This window comes from Sturnira hondurensis, unplaced genomic scaffold, assembly GCF_014824575.4.
Source record: "Sturnira hondurensis isolate 20B ecotype Veracruz unplaced genomic scaffold, ASM1482457v3 Scaffold0007406, whole genome shotgun sequence".
In the NCBI taxonomy this organism is placed as follows: domain Eukaryota; kingdom Metazoa; phylum Chordata; class Mammalia; order Chiroptera; family Phyllostomidae; genus Sturnira; species Sturnira hondurensis.
In genome coordinates, this window is record NW_028080037.1 from 12,052,186 (window position 1) to 12,079,802 (window position 27,617).

Here is a 27,617-nt window from a genome sequence, read left to right on the forward strand (position 1 = left end):
CTGCGACCTTTAGGGACAGGACACGGGTGGCCTGAGGCAACCTGGAGAGGAAGGAGCAGGAATATACATAGCCCAGCCTCTCTCCCCCACCTCCTGCCCATCCCCCACTGCGGCTTCCCATTGGCTGAACCGAAGCAGAAGCCCAAGGGCCCAGGAGACCTTTGTGGTCCACACAGGCCAGCCGCCAGGGTGGAGAATGAGGTGGGGGAGGGTGGAGGGAGGTTCTGGAGAGAAGGGTGGACCTGCTTTGTTCTTATTAACAGCTGCTGTACCATGCTGTACTGCACTGCACTGAATTATACTGCATAGTACACACATACAGTGTATGTTGTATACTCTACTTCCCGTATAGCATATATACTATAGACCATATGCCATGCTTTACTATATACATACACTTATACACTGTGCTCTACTGTATAGTGTATATCTATGCTATATACCACATACCATGCTTTAATATACACTGTATACACACTTACATACTATACTATATGATATAGTGTGTATCTGTACTACTTACTATATTCTGTACTTGCTACACTATAAAGTATACATACACGCTATATATTATACTATCTTACATATTAGATATTCTCTATATGATAATACTTAACTATATATAATTATATGTGTTAGTTATTAATTGATACACTAATGTATATAACTATATAAATCACATCATATTATATTGTTATATAATAGGGTATATAGTTCTAATGTGCGTATATACATACATATTAAGTTTAACATAATACAGTGTCCATGGATCTCTGGACTGAAAATAGGAACAGTGGGGCGTGGAATACAGTTACAGCCGTAGACAAGAATGAGGTGGCAGGTAGCAGGCTGGCTGCACGTGGGTGTGGATAGGGTTTTCAGGCATACCGCTGAAAGGAAAAGGCAAGTTTCAGACTGATATGTATGGAATGATACCATCTATATGTTAAAAACAATGCTACATTTTTTCTTTTTTTAAGATGTTATTTATTTTTAGAGAGAGGGGAAGGGAGAGAGAAAGAGGAAGAGAAACATCGACTGGTTGCCTCTCACACACACCCCAACTGGGGACCAGGCCTGCAACCCAGGCATGTGCTCTGACCAGGAATCGAACCGGCGACCTTTTGCTTTGTGGGACAACGCTCAACCGACTGAGCCACGCTGGTCAGAGCCAATGTTACATATTTTCTACACCTATATTTTCTAACAGATCTGGGAGGATATATCCCAACTTTACAATAGTAGAGTCCTATGGGAAGAATTTCCTGAGAGAAGGAGTAAATTAACAGGGAATTGAGGTTTTTCACAAGAATATATTTATATGTTGCGTATGTAACTAGGTGAATTAAAATGGCACATACAAATGCCTATGGTGTGCATTCAGAAAGTATTTGCGGAGCGAATAAATGAAAGAAGGAACGTGTGCACAATCACAGAAAAACTAGGAGAATATACATGAAATGTGATGGTGGCCTCTGAGTGTTGGAATCGGGCACGAGCGTTTCTTTCCTCCTCAGGCTTGTCATTCTTTCAACACTTTCCGCACTGAGCATGGTGTTTGTTAGGGCCATGCCACCCTGGGTAACAAAACACTGCCCCCGGCCAGAATGTGTTGGCACAACAGACGCCTCTCACTTAAGAAACAGCCCGACACGGGCGTTCCAGGCTGACGGACCGCTGTCCTCCCCACGAAGGAGCCTTGCATCTCGTGACTCCCTCATCCAGATTGGGAACCGAGGGTGATTTTTGCCTCCCAGGGGACATTTGGCAATCTCGATGCATTATAGGTTGTCACAACTGGAGTGGCGGGTGCAGGAATGTGACCACGGCCAGTGGGTAGAGGCCAGAGGTGCCGCTAAACATCGGACAGTGCGCCGGACAGCCTCCCCCCATCCCCGTTGGAAACCCCTGTTGGAAAACCCTGCCCTGGAGCCTCAGGGCCCTTCTTCTACCAGCAGACAGGGGCAGGGAGTGGGGAAGACATGCCCACTTTTTAGTTACCATGTCCTGGAAGGATGCACAGTCCCTTGTCACTTTGCCCGGAGGTGAACCAGGTGCGTGGCCACTCCTGGGCATGAACTGAGAAGCCATGTAAACATTTCCATCTCTCGCTTTGTGAAATGCCTTGAGAGTCCATGACCAGCACTTCAAGCTGAACCCGGGGGAAGTGGTGGGTAGGATAGTGCCTGGGCCCCCGAATGGAGTTCCTAGAGGAGTCTTTGACAACCGCCAGAGCAGAAGGACCCCCTTACTGAGTTCCCACCCACAGCTCAGCCTTCTCACCTTCTTTCTCAGTTGAATTTCCTCTCTCCTTTGGGGTAAGAATCTTCACCCCAGCATCTCACCCCTTGGTGGGGTCACCAACGCCCGAGGGTTCTCCCTAACTTCAGCCCCACCCCTAGGAGCCAATTTCATCAGTCCTGAGCTGGAGCAAAAAGAAGGATGTGCATTTTTTTCAAGGCCACGTCCCGGGGCTGTGTTTCAGGTCTACCCCACGGCGACACGCGCGCTGGGCCTGGGCACCTGCAGTGGCATGGCGAGAGTGGGCGCTCTCATCACTCCGTTCATTGCTCAGGTGGGTGTTGCCCAAATACAGAGGGGGTATGCATGTGTGACAAAGGCCAGCGCCTGGCAAGCAGTTACTATATGCCAAGCCTTCAGTAGAGCCCTCTGTGTGCATTATCTTAAGAGAAAAGACTTACTGCTTGCAGATGAGAAAAGCTCAGAAGGGTCAAGGGACTTGCCCAAGGTCACACAGCCAGAGAGCAGAGAAGCTGGGGATTGAACCCAGGTCTTTCCCCATGCAGAAGACCCTGGCACTGTCATATAATCTGGCTGAAAGTAGTTCAGATGAAAATGAGTAGGCCAACACCATTTCATGGGACACAAATGTCCCTAACCCTGGTTTCTGAGTTGGACAATTAGGTGCATAGAATCTTGCAACTCTATATGTGTCTTGAAGCATTTCTACCCAGATTTAGGGAACTTATTTTGAAATCTTTTTGGCCTTTTAAATATCTAATTGATTTTTTCCTCATTTTATCCCTGTTGACATTTGAGATCAAAGCCACATCACACAAAAATTAGCCATTTTAAGGTGAACAATTCAGTGGCATCTGGCACATTCACGGTGTTGTACAACCATCACCTCTAGCTGCTTCCAAAACACGTTCATCACCCCCAAACGAAACTCTGGACCCACTAAGTGGTCGCTCCCCACTTCCCTCTCTCTGCAGCCCCGGAAGCCCCCAGTCTGCATTTTCTGTCTGTGTAGATTCACCTATCTGGCTGTTTTGTGCACATAGAATTCCAACCCGGGTTGCAGCCAGGTGGTTCTGTGCTGTGCAGTTGTGTTCAGCCATTGTATGTCACTGCCAACTAATACTGGTTGAGAGCTTGCCATGTGCCGCGTGGTGCCAAGTGCTGCTAAGCTATCCTCTCATTAGGGAGTGGACACTGCCCTTATGCCCATTTGCCAAAAGAGGAAATGAGGTTCGGCCCTGCTGCGTGACTTGCCTGGTGCCATCAAGCTAGGAAGTCAGCAGAGGCACCGCACTGGGAGGAGTGTTGTTATAGGGAATGGAGATTCTCGGGCCTGATGGGGTCTGGGTTCAGATCCCAGACCCATCCTCAGTATCTGTATGAACTTGGGTATGACGCTTAACCCCTTTTGAGCCTCAGTTTTTCCCTCCATAAAATGGGGACAAAGAACCTACCTCATGGAGCTCTCATGAGGGCTAAATGGGACAGCCAGACTGTGCTAATAGGAGGGTCTGGCGTTACCAATGTCATCTGAATGGTTGGTGGCCTGTTCAGGTTGGATGCTGTCTCTGACGTGCGTCTTCCTCCTCCCCTAGGTGATGCTGGAGTCCTCCGTGTACCTGTCGCTGGCGGTGTACAGTGGCTGCTGCCTCCTGGCTGCCGTGGCTTCCTGCTTTTTGCCCATCGAGACCAAAGGCCGCGGACTGCAGGAATCCAGCCACCGGGAGTGGGGGCAGGAGATGGTCGGCCGAGGGACGCACGGCGCAGGCGTCACCAGGTCGAACTCTGGCTCTCAGGAGTAGTGACCTCTGGGGGGGCTGAGCTGGTCTTTGAGGCTGTGAAGTGCAGGGAGCTGGTGGAGCCCGTCTGGGGCACCGACCGTCACTGCCGACACCGAGAACTCACCCAAGAGTACAACCTGGACCCTGGTTGCTCATATCCATTGAGACCCCCCCACCCCCCATGGATGGGGAAGCTCTGGGGGTTTTCTGTATGTGTGTGGGGAGGTTTGTTAATACCCTGTGGATCTGCATGGGAAACTGCCACACTCGGAGTGCCTGGTGACACCGGTAGTAAACCAGACACCATCCAGAGTTAGCCGGTTCACACCCTAGGTGAACAACAACCAAGAGATCTCCATAGATACCGTCCAGGCCCAGACCCCTGTGAGACCTGCCGCCCACCAACCAAACCTGTTCAGTAGGTTTCTCCTACACCTCAGGCCCCAGATATCCTTGTTTGACATTGCAGGTGACTCAGGTGTGGCCTGAGAAGCTTTTTCTTGAGTCTGAGAAATGCTCCTCTGAAAGGGCCTCTTGGTTTGCCTCCCCAGGCAGGGCCTGACTTGTGGTGACTCTGGCAGATGGACATGCATTTGAACTTGAGCCATGTGCCCCACCTGGCCCCCTTTGGAATCACTGCCCCTGGCTCTACGGGGTCCAAATGTGTCCAAGGGGACAGCTGATGACAACCCCAGAAAGCTGTTGCACCATGCATTGTGCAAATGAAAGGACTGAGAATCATGCCCAAAGTCAAAACAGGGGCCTCCCATTTATTAGCAGCGAAGGCCACATCGGGGCTTCTTCTCTTGCTCTGTCCTCGGTCGGGCAGATTGGGGACTCTGGGGGGGAAAAAGCAGTTAACTCAGGTCTCAGTCAGTGCTTTGGATTTCGAGCTTGGGTGGATGACTAACCAGACAGACAAAGCAAAAAGATGCTATGCCCACTGCCCTTGCTTGTGAGGGTTGGCCTGGTCTTCACACAGAGACAGCTCCCAGGATTCCGGCAACACAGCCCACGGCAGGGATGCCACGGGGTGGGGAGGAACGGGATGTGTGAAATGTGTACATTTTCAAAGGGAGAGAAGGAAGGTCATTTGGGTTTCGGGTTGGCCTGGGAAGAAAGGGCTGACACCGTGCCTCAGCCGACAGCATCCACCTCCTAGATTTGGTTTACAGGAGTTTGTCCCTCTCATGAAGGCAGGGGACCTAGAGAAGGAGGGAGGAAGCTGCCGGATCCCATCAAAGGCCAGAGAAGACTGACTGTCTGCTTGGAGATGTCTGCTGGAAGTCAGTAGTGCGAGGAAGCCAAATGTGTGCGTTCATCTCTTATTAAAACATGTTGGTGATGGACATCACAAAGGGCCCAGTTTGTGCGTTTGTCGTAACGCCCTGGGGACAGTTCAGCCCGATGGTCTCGCCGAGTTTGTCCATCCAGGGTCATTTCAACTCTGTAATGATAGGATCATCTTTCCCATAAGGGGAAAACGTCGTACAGTTGGCTGCCAACATTGTGACTTTGAGTTTGCTGGAGGCAACACTTTCTTCTAACCATGTCGAGGTCACTGCGGGCAACTTCTTTAGTGTCCTGGGTCAACTGCAAACAACCCTGGGTCCCCGGAATATGGGCTGCAGCCCCCTTGGCCCAATCGGTCATTCAGAGAGGACACAGCTTGGCAGATCCTCCTCCCTGGCAGTGAGGGTGTACCCTTGAACCCTGAATGGCTGCAGCTCTAATTATTTCTGGTCTGCTGAGCTCTCCCGGGTAACACAGAACCTTCGCTAGTCCTTTTTGCCTTCCAGCTGGCCAGACACTGCCGGATGCGGGTGCCCACTCCCTTACCCTCAAATAACCTGAAGGAATTGGGGGCTGGGGTGAGGACGGGATGCTCGGTGGGCAGAAATGTTTTCCAGGGGCTGGGGATGAAGAGAGGCCTACGATGGAGAGCTTTCTCTTCTTGAGAAAATGAAAGTTAAACATTCTTGCCTTCTAAATTGCCCGCCCTTTAAAAAAATCAATATTATCGAATGACAAGAGCTGCAACGAAAGTTGCCCAAGCCTTTAGCCGAAGACATTTGTATCTAATTTTGAACTATCCAAAAGCTCCTGTTTCTGTTCATGGAAATGTCATCTATTTCTCTGCGCCTTAGGAAAGATTTCAGAAAATGGCAAAAGATGTTCCATGTGGCCAGGGTTATATAGTTTCTTTCCCTTCAAATAGTCTTGGGGACACATAAATGACCCTGGTGGTGTTGGCAATGTGAGGAGTGGCTATCTTAGGGATGGGCTTTGAAATGAGTGTGGACATACATTACTTTTCAATAATATTAAGCAACAGAGAGCCTTGTAGGATGAGATTCAGTGTCTCCCTCGGTTACTGCTAATGAACATCCGAGGACCGGATAGCTTGAGCTGCAAGCAGAAGTAAAACTAGTCAACAGAAGCTTAAACCATTAAAATCGTAATTGTTCATTTAACAACAAGCTCTGAGTCAGGCAGTTCCAGAAAAGATTCAGCAGCTCAACAGTGTCCTCAAAGACCCAACTTCTTTTTGCCTTTCTTCTCTGCCATCTTCTGCATGTTGGCCATTTGAAACCTCATGGTCACAAGATGGCTGCTGAAGTGCCAGGCATCATCTTTATTTTCAAAGGAGATAGACTGGTAAGGAACCATCACAAAAGGTCTTCCTTCAAATGGGTCTGTTGCTTTTGGTTAAAAGGGAAGCCCTTCAGCAGATTTACCATCATTTTGCATTGGTCAGACCTGGGTCCCCTGCCCATCCCAGCATGAATCCTTCCCTAGGACTGGGGCAGGAAGGACCTACTTCCCACAGGATCAAGGGATATGCATGGCCTCTTGAAACATGAGGATTCTGTTAGCACGGAGGAAGGAAGACAATGGTGATGGGAACGGGCATGGCAAAGAGAAGCCTTGTCACAGAGTTCTCATCAAAGCTGTTTTAATCGCAAGGAACAGTGATTAATTCAAATTAAGAAGCACAGTTTTATTATAAGGCTGGGATCCTCTGTAGCTAGTTTCCTACAGGGGACACCCAGGGAACATCAAAGAGTGAAGCGGGAAGAGGGGAGGACAGTGGCCGAGTAAGGAGCGCAGGCCCTGTTCAGAAAGGGGGCGGCATTTACTCAGTTGTAGCTGATTTTTTTTTTTTTTGTATGATGGGATCTCCCAATCTTTAAGACAGGCATCTGGATTTTTATGACAAATCTCCAAATTTTAGTATATTGGCTCAAAAAAAAATGTAAATGATGTGTGAGCCCAATAAAATGCATTTGCAGGCCAGGTTTGGTGAATGGGCTACCCGTTTGCAGCCTCTGAAAGGGTAGCAAGATCTCAGAAATGAAGTACAGCCTGGCCTCCCGCCTGCAGCAGGGAACTGGGGAGCCCCTCTCTGGACGTGTGGCCCCATTTCCACTCCGCTCTGTAGCCCTGCTTTCTTCTGCATCCCCGTGGTGACTGCACATGCCTAATGGCGCATATGGCTACCACTTGCCGTGGCTCAGCTCTGCAAACAAAGCTGACTCAGGTGTTCTACGTCCCTCTTCCAGATCCTCAGGGGAGGCAGCTCATTGGTCCACATTAGTGTCAGTTCTAGTCCTGGTCCGGTGAAGATGGGTTGGGGGGATGGGGTCGAGAGATACAAACACAGTGCCTTTGGCCCCCTCTTTCAGCTCCGTGTCACAATGACAGGTATGTCTGGAACCCACAGCAACACGTGTCAACTCTTAAGTCTGTCCATCATGACTATTGTGGACCATGTCGCGGCGTGCGGTCAGCATGCATGGAGTCTCCACTGGGGACTGAGCATGACACCCAACACTGAGGGTGAAAACAAGGGTGAGACGTGGTCCTTATCTTCGTGCGCTCACAGTGTAGCGGCGGATACAGGCATGGACAGGTCATGGTGACATGGATGCTAATGGAGGGCTGCGGAGCTTGTGAGAGCCACACAAGATGCCAACCCTGAAGCTCTAGAACATTCTGAGGCCTCTTCTGATTCCTCAAAGGGGTTTCGGTCAGACTTGCATCACTGCCGGGGCTTTACTGTCTTCGGATTCTTTGACATTTGAACACCCAGATACAGCATATATAACCATTTTTTGGCTAATGAAAAATATTTGATGATGAACCACTTCAAATGCTCCTACCCTCACCTACCGTGCCAGACAGAGAACAGAATCCTTTGTAAATCCATCAAGGAAAGAATAATTCCACTCACAATAGCATCAAAAAGATATAAAACGCTTAGAAATACATTGAACAGAAGGGGAGTAAGATTTTCACAAAGTACAAAACATGGCTGAGAGAAACTGGAGGTCTAAATAAATGGAGCGACATTCCAGGATCATGGGTCAGCAGATTTAAAACTGTTACGCAATCTACCAACCCTCCCCACACTGATTTATAAATTCAGTGCAATCCCTGTCAAAACCCCAGCAGGCATTTCATGCAGAAATTGGTAAGCTGATTGTAAAATTCATACGGAAATGCAAAAGACTCAGATTTGCAAAAAAACAAAAACAAAACAAAACACAAAAAAACAAACAACCATGTATAATATTTAAAAAGAATAAAGTCGGAGGACTCATCTTTCCTGATTTTAAAACTTCACAGCCACAGCCACTGAGACAAAGAGGTGCTACACATGGGTAGCATGTAGATAAATAGGATTGAGAGTCCAAAAATTAACCCATGCATTTACGATCAATTGACTGAAGTGCCAAGACAATCCAATGAAAAACCAATCTCTCCGAAATTCATCAAGCTGTCAAGAATCCCTTAAACACGCGGTGGCAGACCACCTTCAGAGCAGGTTAGGGAGCCCCATTGCAAAGAGGTCCTTACCACTTACAAAAAGAACAGGAGGGTCACTCTGGGTCTAAATGTGAACTTGACTCGCCCCAGCAGCCACTTGTATGAGTGAACTGGGTTCCGAATCCTGTAGGGGTCCTGATGACAGCTAACCTTGACCAGTAGGGGTCGCTCTCCCTGGGGAATTTTTAGGTTGGATGGGAGAAATAACTTTAATTAAAAAAATTAAATGTTGTGTTCCACTCACAGCCGGGGGGGAAGTGCCCCCCCCCCCCACATGTCCTGTGAGTCTCCCAGTCTCAGCTGTGGTGAGGGAGGGGCTAGTTCCTTCTCAGTGTGTTGGTGAGGAGAGTCGGGAAGCCGTGCGCTGTTAGCTCTCTACACCCTCACCCCCGACCCCACCCTGGATTCAGTGTTGTGTGAGGGTCGAAAGTGAGGCACTGAAACTCTCTCACTTCTGGCCCTGGGTCTCCTTCATTCTATGGCTTTCCTGCTGTTGACCTCATAGGGCCTCTCTGTACCTTGGTCTGCTCAGCTGTGACCTGGGAATAATAGCTATGTCACTGGGGGGGTGGGCAGAGGGGTCGTGAGGATTAAATGAGTGATGTGCGCAAGAGTTTAGCACAGAGCTTGATACCTGTTAGAACGCAACAAACTTTAGTTATAATGATAACTATAATCACTAATTACAGATGCTCCTTGACTTAGGAGGGGGCTATGTCCCAATAAACCCAGCATAAGTGGAAAATATCATAACCCCAAAATACACTTAATACATCTAATCTACTGAACATCACAGCGAGGCTTCACCTACCTCCAACATGTTCTGACCAGTTCCGTTGGCCCACAATAGAGCAAAACCATCTAAGACAAAGGCTATTTTATAATAGTGTTGAACATCTCATATAATTTATCCTATGTGTTGCTTTTGCAACATTGTAAAATTGAAAAATCATAAGTCAAACCATCATCAAGACAGGGACTATTACTATTATTACTATTATGATGATGATGATTATCATTATTATCATGGTAGCTTAGGTCTTGGCTCTCACCCTACTTAGCTCACCGCTGGCCAGAATCATGGCAGATACTTCATGAAGAACCCATCAGGGGAGACAATGCAGGAGGAAACAGTAATGGCACGGACCACTGGAGACCCCTTCCCAGCACGCAGGCTATCACTGATCCCAGATGCATGAAGACCTCCAGGAATTGACCCCGTGGCTCCCTCTCACCTCAGGCTTCTTGTGGACAGGAGCCAGGGAGGGGCGGGGTGGGGAGCAGATGATGGCTTAGGGAGGAGCACATTGATTAGTTGGCCCAGGATGTCCTGGTGTGGGGGTCGGTGATCACCGGCATCTTCAGAGGTGGGACGGTGGCCTCGTGAGCAACTTCCTCTCTTCTAGGACCTTCCCAAAGAGCTTGGCCGCCTCCAGGGCACAGCCCCAGTGGATGGTGAGCCCATAGCCTCCGTGGCCATAGTTGTGAATGACCTGGGAGAGGCAAGAGACAAGGTGGCCTGTTCTGCCCCGGGAGATTCAGGAGCTTTCTGAAGAGTCCTGGGCAAAGCCGGACGACACCAGAACCTCTTCCCAGCACCCCGGTGGGAGGTTGGATCCCCGGGAACAGCAGGAAGGAGATTGCTTGAGGAACTGGAAGCTGACACCCTCGACTTCTCTTCCACTTAGGAGATGAACCTGCTTTACACACTCAGCACAGGAAATGCAACATCATCTAGAACTTAAGGTCAGATCCTGCTCTAGACTGCCAAACTTCCTGTGTTAACAGATGACTTTTCTACTGAGCTCTGGAGGGAATAAAACCAGGGGCACCGTACAAGTGGACTCTGGGTAACTTGCTAATTCATCCCAGAGAAAGAGGCAAGACCCTGGGGCAGTTTGCAAAGCTAAAACCATTAGCGAGGGGTTGAAAACTCCCTATGTGCCTCTCCCTCCTGCACACACACGGCCAGGACAAGAAAGGAAGGGTGGCCTCGACAGGGAGACTGCTTTCCAGATGGAAGCCCAACCACCACCTGCTCGCGTCAGTGCCTTCGACCCAGGACAACTCCCACGGTTTCAATAAGCCCACTTCCTGCCCTGTGAGAGAGAACACAAGAGAGGACCCCAGGGAGACCATGCAGCAGTCACAGAGAGACGTGAGCTGGAGCCAAACTCAGACCACCTCCCAGGCCTGTCCCTCACCAGTGGTCTGAGTTGGGCGAGCTTCTGCACCTCATGGAGCCCCAGTCTGCTCATGGGAAGCGTGGGGAGAATAGTCCCGATCCCAAAGAGCCGTAGGGCAGATTCCATAACCTCCTTCACGTCATGGGCACAGAGCAGGTGTGCCCATTTCCTTCCACGTGACCACAGGTTTTAGCAAACCCAGGCACTGTCCTCTATGTAACCTTAAGCAGGTCCTTTACCATCACTGGGCCTCAGTTTCCCCATCTATAGAGGAGGTGCTCTTAGCCACCACGGCCAAGAACCTGCTTCAGGAGGAGGGAGGGCCTTGCTCTCCTTGCCCAGCAGAGTGTACCTCTGTGTTTGAAGATCCAAAGCAAAGCTGTTCTCTTTCTAGCCGAATCTGGGGCCGTGCTGGCCGGAAGCCAGTCCATTCAGCAACGATTCTGGCATCCTGGAGAGAAAAGTGTTAGTAATTCATCTCTGGATTATTTTTTCTGCTGCCACTTTTACGTGAGAGAGAGACAGTTTGCTTTGGGGACCTATCATTACCAGCATCATTAACACTGTCACAATCTGTTTTATTCTTCACCACTGCCACCAGCTTTGGCAGCCACCACCGTCAGTACTATCCCTCGTCACCACCAGTTTTATCAACTACCCCACCTTCACTGACCACCGCCACCAGTCACCACCTCATCACCCTCCGAATCACCATCCCCAGCGTTTTCACCCCCTCAGTTCCAAGCAGCACCTCCACCCCCTCATCACACCCTCTTCACCATCCGTGTTGCCATCACCATGAGCAGGCATGCAGGGAAACTGAGATTCATGCCACTGGTACACCTGTCCCTGGTGAACACAGAGTAAGGTCTTTGGAGGGGGCACCTCAAGAGAGAGCAACTCTGAGTCATGGCCACAAAGGTTCCTCAGCCCACAGCAGGACTTCCCTGGACATTATCAAATTCTGGAGTATTCCACAGGTACTTGCTGGAATTAATTCACCCAATGATCCCATGGTGGAAACTTCCATCCTCAAGGGTCCTCACGATCGAGCTGCCAGGATCCAGGTCTAGGGAACAGATACCTCTCCCCACCTTGCCTTCAGTGTGGGCTCCAGTCTGCAGCAGCCTTCCCAAATGGTGTTGTGGTCCTGAATGTTGTTGACCTCGCTCCAGTTCCCCAGCTGGAAGATGCCTCCAAGAGTCAATGCCTGGATCCTATGTGGAAGCAAGGAGGGTCAAGGATGGATGAAAACAAAGCCTTGTGACAAACAGGGGTCATCACCATGCTACCCCGCAGCACCACCTCTGCCTAAATCACTGCTACCATCGGCTTTGTCATCCTTGCTCACGACACCATCAACACCACAGCAATTGCCGCTGTCACCACCGTTAATCACCACCTCCACCATTGCCATTGACATCACTGTTAACATTTGTGGTCTCTTCCACTGTACAGCATGGTGACCATCGTTAGCACTACCATGCTACACACTTGAAACGTGCTAAGAGTAGATCTCAAATGTCCTCACCACACACACAAAATGTAATTATATGAGGTAAGGGAATCATTTTACAACATACATACATGTCAGGTCACTTTACATACACTAAATGAACACAGTGCTGTGTGTCACTTATATCTCCATGAAGCTGGAAAAAAATATGATCATATCTATCAACAACATCACCTTCACCACTTCCTTCCTTGTCACCATTAAGATGGCACCACCATCAACCCCGGTCACCATTTCCACCACCGTCATTAGCCATTGGTGGTGTCATCTTCTCCACACCACTGACATTGACACTGAGACAGTCCGCACAGCCATGACATTGACCTTGAGGCTGTCGTCTCTGCCACTCTGTCAACATTACCACTGACACCATCATCTCCGTCAGCACTGCCTACCTCCCTCTCTACTTCCAGTCACCACCGTCATCAACACTGACTTTCTCCCCAGGAACAACACTGTCTTTGCTACCACTATTGAACTGTCAACAGCTATGTCACCCATCAACACCACCCCCGTAATCAGTAACATCGTCACCTCCGTCACTAACATCACTGTCCACTCCAGTCACCATTCCCACCACCCTTCCTGTTATTGCCTCCAGTGTCACTGCTGTCACGTCTCTGTCTCCAGCATCACTGTCCTCCAAAAGCATGTTCAAGAAAGAGTCCAATTAAGCCTGAGTCCTGCCTTCCCAGGCATTTAATGGCTCAACCACACTTTAAAAAAAGACATTGGGGAACTTCTGCCAAGATGGAGGCATAGGTGGAAACACTGGGCCTTCTCCCACAATCAAGTTTGAATACAACAAAGGTTTAGAGAACAAAGACACAGCCAAAGAACAGAAAATTGAATTATACGGAAGTCCAACGACAACTGAACCGGAAGTCCAACGACAACTGAACCATTCAACCAGGATGGAAAGAGGGGCGGAGCCAGCATCGGAGCAGGGTCGGGCAGGAAGGATCCTCCCGACCCAGGCAACCCAGATGACCCAGGCGCAGGCAACAGGGGTAGCATTGTGGACCCAGTGAGGGTGTGGGGCAGGCTGAGTGCGGTTGCACATTTGCGCACACATAAACTCAGTAAAGGAGTGAGCAGTGAGACGTACTGCACGGCCCCAGCGGCAGGAGGAGGCAGAGGGGACCGCCATTGATTTCCTTTGACCCCACCCCCACATACAGCCTCACAACCCAGCAACTGAGTGGCCCCGCCCTGGTGAACACCTAGGGTTCCTCTCCTCATAGGTAACAGGCACGAACAGTCCAAAATATGGCTCAAGAAGAACTCAAAGCCCCAGAGCCGATAACTCTAAGTGACCAAGAAATAGCGAACCTCTCAGATGCGCAGTTCAAAATACTGGTGATCAGGATGCTCACAGAACTGGTTGATTATAGTCACAAATCAGAGGAACATATGAAGGCTAAACTAATTGAAATGAAGGGAAATGCACAGGAAACCAATAGTGATGGAAAGGAAACTGGGACTCAAATCAATGGAATGGACCAGAAGGAAGAATGAAACATCCAACCAGAAAAGAATAAAGAAACAAGAATTCAAAAAAATGAGGAGAGGCTTAGGAACCTCCAGGACATCTTTAAACGTTCCAACATCTGAATTATAGGGGTACCAGAAGGGGAAAAGAAACAGCCATGAGTGGAAAACATATTTGAACAAATAATAAAGGAGAACTTCCCCAGTCTGGCAAAGGAAATAGACTTCCAGGAAATCCAGGAAGCTCAGAGAGTCCCAAAGAAGTTGGACCCAAGAAGGAACACACCAAGGCACATCATAATTACATTGCCCAAGATTAAAATGAAGGAGAGAATTCTAGAAGCAAAAAGAGAAAAGGGGATAGTCACCTACAAAGGAGTGCCCATCAGACTGTCAGCGGATTCCTCAAAAGAGACCTTACAGGCAAGAAAGAGCTAGAAGGAAGTATTCCAAGTCATGAAATCCAAAGACCTACATCCAAGATTGCTTTATCCAGCAAAGTTTTCATTTAGAATGGAAGGACAGATAAAGTGCTTCTCAGATAAGGTCAAATTCAAGGAGTTCATCATCACCAAGCCATTATTATATGAAACGTTAAAGGGACTTATATAAGAAAAAGAAGATAAAAAATATGAACAGTAAATGGACAGCAAACTCACAGTTATCAACAACCACACCTAAAACAAAAGCAAACCAAGAGGACAGCTAGATCAGGAGCAGAACCATAGAAATGAAGAACACATGGAGGGTTAGCAACAGGGGAGTGGGAGGAGGAGAAGGGGGGAGAAGGTACAGAAAATAGCATAGACAGTAGGTAGAAAATAGATGGGGGAGGGCAAGAATAGTAGGGGAAATATAGAATCTAAAGAACTTAAGACACGTGGTCATAAACTAAAGGGGGGAATGGTGGGGGAGGGGGTGTGCAGGGTGGAGGAGAATGAAGGGGGGGAATAGAACAACAACTGTAATGGTATAATCAATAAAATATATTAAAAAAATTAAAAAAAGACATTGGGCCCTGGCTGGTGTGGCTTAGGGGATTGAGCACCAGCCTCTAAGGTAAAGGGTCGCTGGTTCGATTCCCAGTCAGGGCACGTGCCTGGGTTGCAGGCTAGATCCCTGGTGGGGCATGTGAGAGTCAACCACACATTGATGTTTCTCTGCCTTTCTTTCTCCCCCCTTCTCCTTGTTCTAACAGTAAATAAATAAAATCTTTTTAAAAAATTAGAAGGAAAAAAGCCAAAGGGACTAAGGAAGGGGCCTGAGGTGGGCAGCGGGAGCAGTGAGGGCATAAAGATGCACCCCCTTCTGCCTAGGAGGTCAGGTTTTTACCCTGGGATGATGTACGGGGTCTTGTAGATGCCGCTGTCTGGGTCATGGGTGAGGACGAAGTGCTTCACCCAAGGAGCGTCCACCTGTTGGTAGAGGACGGAGAAGCCTCAGCAGGGGCGCTGGACCAGCAGCCCCCTGCCCTGCTCCGCTCCGAGACCAGATGTTCCAATAAGGCATTCAGTTCCGTAGCCCTCCCAGGATGACACCGGCCGCAAGTCTGCCCCGGAAAGCCTGCCCTTGCAGGAAGAGCACCCTGAGAGCCAGCCTGCTCCCTGAGGCATCACTCGGTGCCACCCACAGGCACACAGAAAAGCCCAGCACCCGTTTGCAAATGCACACACACACCCATCCCCCACACGTCCACACCTAGGAATGCACATGTGTACATTCACAAATGGGTATGCCTCACACACACGCACACATACACAGTGAGAGGCGGCGCGGACCGATGCTTACAGCCAGGCTTCTAAACCAGGCTGCCTGGGTTCTAATCCCAATTCCACCGCTGACTACTGCGTGAACTCGTGCATGGTACTTAAGTCTCAGTTTCCGCTCTGTGAGGTGGCAATGGTGATACAGTAGAGCCCACCTCAAAGGGTTGTGGTTAGGGTTAAACGATTCTCACGATCAAGTGCTCAGGCCTGTGCCTAGCGCTTAGTAAACACTTCTTAGATTTTTACTCTTTTTGTTTCTATTATTATTTGTATCCTCACCGAGGACATTTTTCCATTGCTTTCAGAGCTAGAGGAAGACACTGAGAGAGGAAGAGAGAGAGAGAGAGAGAGAGAGAGGAACATCAGTGTGAAAGAGGAACATCAGTGTGAAAGAGAAACATCGATTGGTTGCCTCCTGTACACACCCTAACCCAGAATTGAACCTGAAACCTGGGTATGTGCCCTGACCAGGAATCAAAGCCTCAACCCTTTGGTCCACAGGACAATGCTCCAACCAACTGAGCCATACCAGCCAGGGCTCTTTTTACTATATAATACAAGCATATTTGTACATATATGTAGCTCCCACATATGTACAAACATATACACACATGCTTTGCTATCAGGAAGAAACCTAAAGAGAGAACGCTTGGGAGGGTGGTGTTGTGTTGGTCTTTGTTGCTTCTTTGACATGCGGTTCCTCTGACAGATGTCCCTGACACACCCTCTTGCTTTGGAGATGAAATAAGCAGGCAGCTACAATCTTCCTAGCAACGAAAGTCGGGGGTCTCACCCCTCATCCCCACGCTCACCTTAATGATCTGCCCCCGGCCTGGCTGCAGCAGGGGGTCTGGTTGCAGCGCCCCGGCCCGCACGCCGGTGCAGTTGATAATCACGTCGGCGCCTCCTCTGGCCACCTGGCAGCAACCAACAGGGCACATGGGGTGGAAGGGGGTGAGGCAAAACGCCTGAGTCGTTCTGGGGCTGACAAAAGCTTAGAGTCTGGGATGGGCCTCAGGGGGGACCCTGAAAGGCTGAGAAGGGGGCCCTCAACTCAGCAACAGGAAGCTAAGCCTCTCCTCTCCTCCCTCCCACATCCAGCCCCTTCCAGCCCTGCCGCTCACCTCCTCAAAAGACTCCACCTTCCGCTGGAAGAACTTCACTCCTCTCTCAGTTAACCTGGGGCAATCAGACACAGGAGAAAGCTCACTACTCAGTTCTCTATCCCAGCTCTCTAAGAGGATGGCCTGGGGGGCATTTCCCAAAACACCTTCTGTCCCACTGGATGCTCCCTGAGAAAACAGCTGCGGAGCCAGATCAGCTCCCGAGCACCTTGGTGCACTGGTAGGCCATGGAGTGTCTTTGGGGAAACCTGAGACGGTCCAAGCTCCATGCCGGGCAGATGGAGATGGGAGAAGGGCCTTGCTGAATGTTGGACAGCAGGGGTGTCAAAGTCATTTTCACCGGGGGCCACACATCAGCCTCGTGGTTGCCTTCACAGTGCCAGACGCAATTTTGACACCTTAACAGTTAAGGAGTAGTTACATTTATACAGTCCTAAAATTACATTGGGCCCTTTGAAGGCAACAGTGAGGCGGATGTGGCTCCCGGGGATCATGAGTTTGACACCCCTGTAATGTACAGTGAATCAGTGATGGGCTGGAACTCAAACCCAGGCCTCTTAGCTGGAGACGCTTCCCCTTACAATCACATTGCTTTTCACTATCACAGCGGGCGAGACGCAGGGTGCAGAAGGGGTGGGTCAGACCAATGCCTTATGCCCCTTTGTCAGAAGCAGAGCATGAAGAGGGAGGTGGGCTAGGACACTCAGCCCTCCCTCTAAATGTCCCAGCATAAAAAAAAAACATGTAAAAGCTGAAGCATAAACTCAGGACTTTTTTTTTTAATCTTCATAGTTTCCTAAAGGTAGAAAAACTGGGAGCATTTGTTCTGGGAAGAGTCTAGTGGAGTCACTCACTGCCCCAAAGTTAGAAGAAATAACTAGGTTCTAGCACAACAGCTTGCAAACCTGGCTGAAAATTAGAATCACTCAGGAAACCTCCTCAGATGCAACCCCGAGATATGAAGCAGGATCCTCAAATCTATGTTTTTCAAAATTCTCCAGTTCGCTTGACAAAAGGCACCATTTATTCCATATTTTTAAAAATTGTAATACATAGTAATATATAGGAAACATACATAATCTTTCTTAATATGAATACAAACATAAGTGTATCTTTCAAGTTAATGTTTGCTCATGTAGAACACAACAAGATTCTTATCAACATCAAAAACAAGGCAGGAACACCTACTATCCCCTATATTAATTAATATTGTTCTAGAGGTACGGGCCACAGCAGTTAGACAAGAAAAAAAAGGAAGCATAAAAATAAAAGGTAACTTATGTTTTATAGATGATATAAATAGATCTGGAAAACATAACAGAATCCACCTAAGGCTATTACACATGTGTTACAGATTTTAGTGAGGTCGCTAATAAATATTACACATAAAGAGCTTCCCTGGTGGTTCTGTTGCCTAATTGGGCATGGGAACCATTGTCTTAGTGCACAGGACCAAGGACAGCGGCTACCACGCCTAAGGGGTAACATTTGGAGTTGACCAATACAGAGACAAATACCATGAACAACCATCCGCTACAACCCTGGTCCCTGGGAGGTGCTTCCCTGAAACTAAAGTTGAAAATCTCACCTTTCAGTCAGCCACTGCAGGTATGTCCTCCCCTCCAGAATTAGGCTTGTGCTGAACCAGCCATAGCTAGAGTCACAGCAGACAAAGGCAGGAATGAAGGATCAGAGTCAAAGTTATATTTGAAGACTATCAAATGGAAGTGGGAGCAGTGCTGGGTTTTTTTGTGTGTGTGGGGGTGCTTTCAAAGGTAAAGATAGGACCACTGGGTGAAGTTCAAGGGGGAAGTGGTTTTGAGCTCAATGCAAAGAAAACCTTTCTACCACGCAAAGCCATCCCTGACATAGGGATGTGAAAGTGGAGACCGGATGTGTATTTGTAGAGGGGATTCAAGCATTAGGTGGAGTGAGAAGGGGATCAGAAAAACATTGGGCTGTAGGAAAAAGAATAGAGGGGTTTGGAGTCACCCCGACTGGATTGGAATTCCACTTGGGTCACTTGGCTATGTGACCTTGGGAAGTTACTAGCGTCTCTGAAGCTCAGTGTCCTCATCTATGAAACAGGATAGCGATATGGAGCTTCTGGCCTTGAGATCTGTGATTCCATATCCCCCACTTCCTTAGCCCAAGGCCTAGTCTGGGTGGGTGTCTCCTCCGAAGGAGCTGGACAGAGCACCAGGAGACCAAGGGATGAAGGGCCCTAGGCCTAAGGTGGGACAGGACGTTTGGTGACTCCATCTTCCGCTGCCCTCTGGATGGGTCTGTCTGGACTGTGGGGCCTCGGCCCCTTTGCTCATGACAGTAACCTTACCTGTAATTAGGGAACATGTCCAGCTCTCTGGGGGTCAGCTTCCGAAATCCCAACACTATGTCCTTCCAGAAAGGGTCCTGTGGAAGAAGGAAGAAGAGGGCGCAGGGATGGGCAAAAGTCGATAATAACAATAACAACAAAAATTTACATCATGTTGACCGTGCGCAAGGCTCCGTTGCAAGTATTTTACTTGCACGTAATCTTCACAACAACCCACTGAGCTAGATTCTATCCTTATCCCCATTTAATAGACAGGCCCATTGAGACTTAGAGAGCTTAAGTAACTTGTCTGAGACCACACAGCTAATATATAGTGGAGCTGAGGTCTGAGCCCACACAGTTTGGCTTCAGAGTCCAAATTCTTAACTGTTGCGGGGGGGGGGGGATAAGACTTGGGGTGAGTGATAGGGTAAGTAAGAAGTATGGGAGCAAAGGAGGGTGAGTGAGAGTTGCCAAGGGGTGAGAGTGAGAGGCAGCAAAGCACAGGGTGAGACAACTTAAATGGAGGTTTTGACCTCACCACCGACCACCTCAAATTCTCTGAGACTCAGTTTTCTGGTCTGTGTCATAGAGTTAAATGCCGCTTGATCCCATGGAAGGAAAATACATAATGTGGGCAACGCTGTTAGCACAGTGTTAGTTGGTGACTAAACTGTGAAGAGCTGGCTTGGGGTTGTGGGCACCCAGCCAAACCACCCTCGCCAATCAACCTGAGAACATCCTCCATCAGGTCACAGAGTGCCTGGGTTCGAATCCCAGCTCCACCACTTTAAAGCTTTATGCGCTTAGGTAAGGCACTTTATTTAATCCAAAACAAGGAGATAATAACACTTACCTCCTGGTTACTGGGAAAATTAATAATTATTTGTAAAGTAGTTAGGACAGGGAACAAATAGCATTTAAAGTAAACTGGTTTTGGACCCAGAAGTCTGTTGCCTTCGAGACTCACAGTACGCCCCAGCCCCGAGGCCCCAGCCCTGGTCTGTGATCAAGGCTCTGCCCTGTAGCCAGAGCCGCCACTCACCGGAACAGCTTTGTGGAAGAGGTTGTAGCCTGAGATTGGGGCCAGGCCCATGCGTGCGGCCCTGGGAGAGTGGATGTGGCTCAGGAGATAGTCGAAGGTCTGCTGGTTCCAATGCCTGGAAGGGTCCCCAGAGTCACGTCACACGACACCCTGAGCTGCGCAAGACAGCTCCGAGGGGGTCACCTCATATAAGGCTGTGATCAGGCTGGTGGGGGGGGTGTCCAAAGCCAGCACCCCACCACTTTGCACTCCTGCAGCACCCCAAATGCCTCCCTTCCCAAACTTTCCAGTTTTCTCATTAACAGAATAAAGGAGAGGGAAACAAAAGATGCTCCATCACAACCGTTTAGAGCCTAGCTCCAGTTTGGGATCACATAGTTGCCAAGTTTATTTGTTTATTTTTTAAAATGTATTTATTTATCTTTAGTGGGGAAGGGAAGGAGAGAGGGAGAGAAATATCAATGTAGGGTTGCCTCTCGTGTGTCCCCTGCTGGGAACTGGCCTGCAACCCAGGCATGTGCCCTGACTGGGAATTGAACAGTGATCCTCTAGTTCGAAGGCTGGCACTTAATCCATTGAGCTACACCAGCCAGGACAATGTAGTTGCCAAGTTTAAATGAAGGCTTTGACCTATTTGGGGGACTGTGAGCCACATACATGGTTCAGGCTCTCTCTGAGCACCCCCCACTGTAAAAACAGCTTGCACTCCAATATGTTTTCCTCTTCTCCCTGGGCACCCAGCTCATCTACATCTCCTAGACTTCCTTGCAGTTAGGTATGGCCACGTGACTGCCTTCCGGCCCATGGCACCTAAAGACTGTGCACCTGTGGTCCTCACACTATGCTCCTTCCACAGGCACCAGCCTGTGAGAATGGCAACATTGGAAGCCAAAGAGGAGGAAGGCAGAGCCATGAGATGGAAAGGAGCCTGGTCCCTGAATTGTCACCCAATGATCAGGAATGCTGGTTTTGGAATTTGTGGGAAGTAAGAATTTGGAATTTCCACTCAGCTGGGAGCTTCAAAACTAACACAATGACCTTTACAACTTCTTTGCTAACCCTGAGCATTGCCCCACCCACTTAAAATTTTCCTAATTCACCAACGCATGGGGCTTCAACAGCCACTCGGTTTAGGGGAGGAACGGAGATAGAGGCCTCCACCGGTCTGGGCCACATCACTTCTGTCACTGCTAAGATCATGTGTAGCCTCTGTTTAGCCCATAGAAGGGGCTTAATATTTATTATTTTCTTCACATCATGCCAGGCCATCGCCTCCACAAAGGACTTGTAATTGGTGACAGGGGCTTGGAGAGGACTCGGCTCCCCCGGCCGCCCCCCCGGAACCTCACTCACACCTCCTGTGGGTTGCTGGGGTCGGAGAGGTAGGGCTGCCACAGGCCAGCAGCCACATCGGTGGTGGTGAGCGGCGTGAAGCGGTCCGCGTAGATCTTCACGTCCAGCGACGGCAGGACTGAGTGGTAGCACTCGTGGATGCAGAGCGCGGTGGACAGCCCAATGACGCCCGCCCCGATCACGACCACGTGCATTGTTGCAGCCTGCGGGAAGGAAGGGTAGCGGTGTGCCATCATCACCATCGGCCCCGCCACCAGCACCACAACCTGTGCCATCCACTGAAGGCCGAGAAGGCGCCGGATACTGCCAAACCTTTTAATACTTGATCCTCTGAAGGACCCTTACAAATGGAAACACAGACACATGGAGAGACAAAGCAGCTTGCCCAAAGTCACACAGCTTGTAAGGGATACCACTTGCTCTGGGAAGCCCCCCAAATATACCTTATCTGTTTGGAAATATAAAAAGGGCCTAGCAGAGTACCTGGCCAGCTCTAGGCTGGAGAGTCTAATGGTTAGGGCAATGGGCTCTGCCTTCCAATCTCAGATCTCAGCTCTCCCTCCCACTGGCCACTGACCTTGGGCAGGATGCTTCATAAGCCTCAGTTTCTTCTGGAAAATGGGGGCAGCAACTCATGCCTCCGAGAGTAGATGAAAGATTCATCACGAAGGCAAATGGAAAAAGCTTAATCCAGGGTCTAGTACAGGGTGTCAAACTCATTTTCACGGGGCAGGGGGTGGGGGCACATCAGCCTCACAGTTGCTTTCAAAGGGCCGAATGTAACTTTCAGACTGTATGAATGTAACTGCTCCTTAACTAGGGGCAAGGAGCTCGGCGCTGCCACCGGGTAGAAACTGGGTGCCGGCTGGATAACACAAGGTGGAGGGGTGGATTCGGCCCGAGGGCCTTGTGTTTGCCACCTGTGGTCCTGGTACAATGGTCTAGTCACTAAGAAATGACTTAGGACATTTGCGGAGCACCTGCTGTGAGCCAACTTCAGTGCCAAGTGCTTCCCATGCCTCAATCCATTTAAGCCTCCCAATGTTCTTATGAGGTAGGGCAGTGTCATTGGCTCCACTCTACAGATGAGAAAACTGAGGCTCAGAGAGGTGCCGTCACTTACCTGAGGTCAGAGAGCCAGGAAGTGGTGTCACTGGGATTTGGTTTCAATTCGAGTAAACTCACACGCACTTATTGCACACCTACTGTGTGCTGGGCTGCCAGGTTGTGGATGCAGCCGTGAGAGCATCGGATGCACAGGATGCAATGGCTGGCCTCAGAACGCAGGTGTTCCAGCGCACCCCTTAAGGGGCAGGGCTGCCTGGGTTCTCAGGGGTTTGGGAAGCCTAGCAGCTTTTGACCTTGAAGCTGCTTGGGCCCCCACAGCAGGGAAATATTCTGCCGGCTCCCGTTGAGGCAGAACAAGGAGGCATTTGTGCCCAAACGGGCCAAATTCAACTTTCCCTCCTCTTCACTCACAACTCTCCCCCTCCAGACCTTGCTCCTGGCCTGTGGCCCTGGACGGCAGGGCATTCTCAGCGCGGCCTCGTTTTGTGAAGCGAGAAACGACTCCAGCCCACAAGAACTGGACTGTTCTGGGGTTTCAGCAGCCAAGTGGAAGATAAAACCCCCAAACAAAAGGCATCATTGCTTTAGAAGATTTTTTCTTCCAGCTGCCAACCTGGGCTTGGTTGGAGGGTCAGGGACCCCCAGCCTCCTCCCTCGGCCTCCGTCTCTAGAGAATAGGAGTAACCTGAGCTCCCGGGGTCATTGCAATGATTAAATGACTAGCATGGCAACAGATCCTGGTCCAGTGCCTGCACAGAGTAGGCCTTCAGTACACGGCAGCCTCCTTCTGTCCCCCAACACCTGGGAAATAACAAAGAAAAGAACGCTGGGTGCAGAGGAGAAGAGAGGGAGGAGGGAGAGTCAGGCTGCCGGCTCACTATGTGACCTTGGCCGAGCGGCTTCCCCAGTCTGTGCCTTCTGCCTGTCTTCTCAGAACCTCCACAGAGCTCACCACTTCTGTACTTGAGCAGTAAGAAGGCAGGAACAGAAGGCTTTTCCGTATTTTCCAAATTCCCCGTAATGAATACGGGAGGAGGCATGGCATGGGGAGGCGGCAATAGCAGCCCAGGCTGTGGGTCAGACACACCCAGGTTCACCGCTGGCTCTGGCACGCACCAACTGTGGGACCCCGGATTAGACACTTCATTCCATTGAGCAAGGGTGACCAACCTCCCTGATTTCCTGGGACGGAGGGTGTCCCTAGGATATAGACCCTGAGTGCTAAAACCAGGATAGCCCCACGACAAACTGGAATGAGTTGCTCATTGTAACTGAGCCTCGGTGTCCTCTCCTAGAAAGTTTTAAGGGTTAACAAAGCTCTCGGCTTTTTATCCTCCCACCAGAATATCAGCTCCGGTAAAGCAGGGACTTTTGTCCGCTGCTCTAGGGCCTAGAACAGTACCTGGCCCATAGCACCGACTCATAGGTGAGTGAATGAATGAATGATTGAATGGGGTTCTTAGGAGGATGAAAAGAGAAAATACTTGAAGGTGCTTGGGAGCTCATAAATTAAACCAGCAATCATCATCACTCCCAGTTTAACAGATGAGGCAGCTGAGGCTGGGAGAGGGCAAGGTTAATTAGAGGTCACAGCAAGAACTGGAGGAACGGTGGGAGGGGTGAGGCCAGCTCTGCTTTTCTGACACGCAGTTGTTTCCACTCTCATACCGCCCAACGGATCGAGGGGAAAGAAAGCTGTTTATGTAACAAAAGTATGTGAGGTGAGAGAAGAGAGTGTTTGAAACCGCTTACGAGGTCTCTGGGCAGCGAGAAAGAGGCTTTGGACAGAAGCTGAGCAGGCACGCGGCACATCTGGTAACGAGCCAGGCTGGGCGTGGCGTCACAGGCCAAAGAGAACAGCTTGAGGGATGACCCAGAGGCACTTCTGGAAACAGCCGGCAAGATAGAGGGACGAGTCACAGTGTGGGGCTCGGTTCTGCAGGTGTAAAAATTCTAAAGGTGAGCAAGGTGTCACCATGCAGATGGAGAAACTGAGGCCCAAAGAAGAGAAAGGACTCGACTGAAGACCCACATTTGTGGGGGAAAAAAAGATGTGTGGGGTCTTGGGGTTAAAAAGCCCCCGAGAAAGCTGGGAAGAGGCCACATCCAGAAAAGAGTTGGATGTGGAAATAAACAATGACAGCAGCCGCTACTTTCAACTCGTAGGGTTCTTCTCCTGTAACTTTCTACCAACCCTCGGGGTTGTCATGATGCCCATTTTCCAGAGGAAGCGACTGAGGCTCAGCCAGCCAGCTGGTGAGAAGCAGAGCCCAGGCTGGCCTGGCTCACAAGTGAACAATCTGAAGGTCAGGCAGGTGAAGAGAAACCCCAACGTTTTAGAGAAACTCCTGCGTTGAAAAAAAATAATAAAATAAAATACAACAACTTTAAAGATTTTTAGTGTGTTGGTGATAGGTGTAGAGTTGAAGAGGGAAAAACTGGTATCCTAAATTAATTATCTTTTTAAAAAAGATTTTATTTATTTATCTTTAGAGGGGAAGGGAAGGAGAGGAGGAGAGAAATATCGATGTACGGTTGCCTCTTGTGAGTCCCCTGCTGAGAACTGGCCTGCAACCCAGGCATGTGCCCTGACTGGGAATCAAACTGCGACCGTGTGGTTTGCAGGCCTGTGCTCAGTCCACTGAGCTACACTAGCCAGGGCTAAATTAATTATCTTAATAAGCAATGTGAGTCCAATTTGATACTGATTATAGCAACTTTGTGTGGGGGGGGGTATGCGTATTAATTATAGTGTCTCTGTGAGGGTAGAGGAGGAAGGGAACGATCTTGGCCATCTGTCACTTGTCAGACACATGCAGAGGCAGTACAGACCTTCCTCTTACTTCATCCTCTCAACTGCTCTGGAAGGTTCTACAGAGGTGGGACTCAGGTTCCGGGAGAGAAAGCCGCTCTCCCGCAGTCACCCCGCCAGTGTGGGCCAGAGTTCAGATCTCCGCTTCCCACACTGTGCCGTGAAACTGCTTTGCAGCCGGCAGCAAGTTAGCACAGACGCTTTCTGCTTGCCTTTTGGTCTTGCATTTCTTTGCTCCTAACCTCCCTTGTCCGGAGAAAGGAATGTGAGGCAATCCTGCCTTCCATGGCTATATGTGCATAGCAAAGAACAGGGAAGATCATTCTGAAAAAATCAACAAGTCATGGGTGAGGTGTTTGAATGAACATATTAGCTCTTCCAAGTGGCACCGTATGGCCGCTTCTCATGAAGATGAGGTTTATTTTTCAAAGTTTATCTTCAAACTGGAACAGATTTTATAAATGTTTGATAACCAGACTACCTGCTACCTGCCCCCAAAATAATAATTACCATGTACTGAGCACTTGTGCTATGTGCCCAGTTTTGTGCTAAGAGCTTTACATTAATCACCTATTTGAATATTCAAATTAACCCTGGAAGAGGTAAGTCAGGATCCCATCTTCCATATAAGGAAACTGAGACTTGGAAAAGCAAAGGTGCTTATCTGAAGTCCCTGTCTGACTCCAAGGCTGTCTGTCCCCTGCCTCGAGCTCTGATGTGGAGCCTTCTCTGTCAACATCGGGGAGGACATGAGTTCTCCTGTACCCCTGGCCCACCAAAAAAACACCCCCACTCACCTGATATGCCAAACTTCTGGAGAAAAGAGGCAGCTGCCGTAGGTGCAGCGTCCTATCTCCCGAGGGCAGGCTCCTGGTTCTGGGGCGTCCTGTCCTCAGCCCTCTGCCTGCCGGCAGGGACTGGAGCTCAGGGTCAAAGCCTGGAGTTCTAGACAGGGCACAGCTTGGCAATGTGCTGCTTACAGGGGCTGAACCTGGGCCAGGCTGGGAGACCTTGCCTCCCCTCACTCCCAGTCCCTGAAAAGCTGCCTGACTTTTCTGGCCGATCCCAAGCCCCTGTGTACAGGCCTCAGTGGAGGGAGGGGCAGGCGGGGGTTCTTGGAGGGCTGACGGGCACAAGGAGGGCTGTCTCCCAGGCCAGCTGGAGACGATCCTCTTTCTTCTCGCTTTCTGCTGCCACCCTCGGTGGGGGGCAGGGTCATTCCCTGGCCCGCAGGGTGGAGTGGGCAGTCTGGCAGCCTCTGCGGGGAGGCCAAAGGCACACACAGGACCGGGGCTCCCAGGGCCAGCCAGCCAGGCCAGTGCCATTCTAGGACGCTAGGTGGGTAAGGCCAAGAAGAGACACACCCAAGGTGGCGCCTGTTTGGGCCATGAGGACAAGTGACTCTTTGCTTGGTGCCCCAGAGACACTGGCAGCAGGACCCCGGGTCCCTCCTCCGCCAGGGCTAGACTATTATTATTAATGCTTGAAGGTCATCAGGTGCATCCATGTATGGACGGGGAAACTGAGGCCCTGAGAGAAGAACCAACCAGACCTGGGTAGACATCCCTCGGGTCCGCTTTGAAGGTCCGGCCTCTACCCACCCCACCCTCCACCTTCAACATCATCAAAAAAGGGGGAGAAGATGAAATCAGAGAATGCATGCACAGCACTTAGTGCATAGTTCTTTTAAATAATTAAAAAAGGAACCCTGGCTGGTGTAGCTCACTGGATTGAGTGCGGGCCTTCGAAGCAAAGGATTATGGTTCGATTCCCAGCCAGGGCACATGCCTGGGTTGCAGACCAGTTCCCAGCAGGGGACGCACGAGAGGAGACACATACGTTGATATTTCTCTCCCTCTCTCCTTCCCTTCCCCTCTAAAGATAAATAAATAAAATCTTAAAAAAAAAGAAAAAAAAGGATAGGGTGAACTCTACCTTTTACTCTACAGGCTTTCATGTTGTTTGAATGTTTTAAGAATAGCCACATCTCACTTTTATATCACACAACCTTGGGAAAAGTCCTTGTGCCTCTGGTTCATGGTGGAAACACCTCAACATGAACAAAAATT

General features: G+C 49.7%; 2 protein-coding genes across 5 annotated transcripts in view; one reads left to right on the plus strand and one right to left on the minus strand.

Moving 5' to 3' along the window:
- SVOP (SV2 related protein) overlaps positions 1–5,651 on the plus strand; it is a 52,344-nt gene extending 46,693 nt beyond the window's left edge. Inside the window, exons 15-16 of the mRNA XM_037052334.1 lie at positions 2,486–2,575; positions 3,858–5,651. Of these exons, the coding sequence (XP_036908229.1) occupies positions 2,486–2,575; positions 3,858–4,064 (297 nt within the window). The 3' untranslated portion in view covers positions 4,065–5,651. The remainder of the gene's footprint in view (positions 1–2,485; positions 2,576–3,857) is intronic.
- A 1,372-nt stretch (positions 5,652–7,023) lies between these two features.
- DAO (D-amino acid oxidase) lies at positions 7,024–26,733 on the minus strand. 4 transcript variants are annotated; one of them, XR_005067369.1, is made up of 12 exons: positions 26,346–26,731; positions 21,669–21,871; positions 20,316–20,430; positions 19,292–19,368; positions 18,545–18,610; positions 16,957–17,011; positions 16,645–16,749; positions 15,399–15,481; positions 12,159–12,276; positions 11,412–11,510; positions 10,109–10,366; positions 7,024–9,405 (listed from the first exon to the last, which is right to left on the minus strand). XR_005067369.1 is itself a non-coding variant. In XM_037052335.1 (11 exons), the coding sequence occupies exons 2-11, from the start codon at positions 21,860–21,862 to the stop codon at positions 10,235–10,237; spliced, it is 1,044 nt and encodes a 347-aa protein (XP_036908230.1). In that variant the 5' UTR covers positions 21,863–21,871; positions 26,346–26,731; the 3' UTR covers positions 9,750–10,234. The 4 variants fall into 4 exon arrangements, 3 of the variants coding, with proteins under 3 accessions (XP_036908230.1, XP_036908231.1, XP_036908232.1); XM_037052335.1 differs by lacking the exon at positions 7,024–9,405 and having other exon boundaries at positions 9,750–10,366; XM_037052336.1 differs by lacking the exons at positions 7,024–9,405; positions 26,346–26,731 and adding an exon at positions 22,246–22,416 and having other exon boundaries at positions 9,750–10,366.
- Positions 26,734–27,617: the final 884 nt, after the last annotated feature.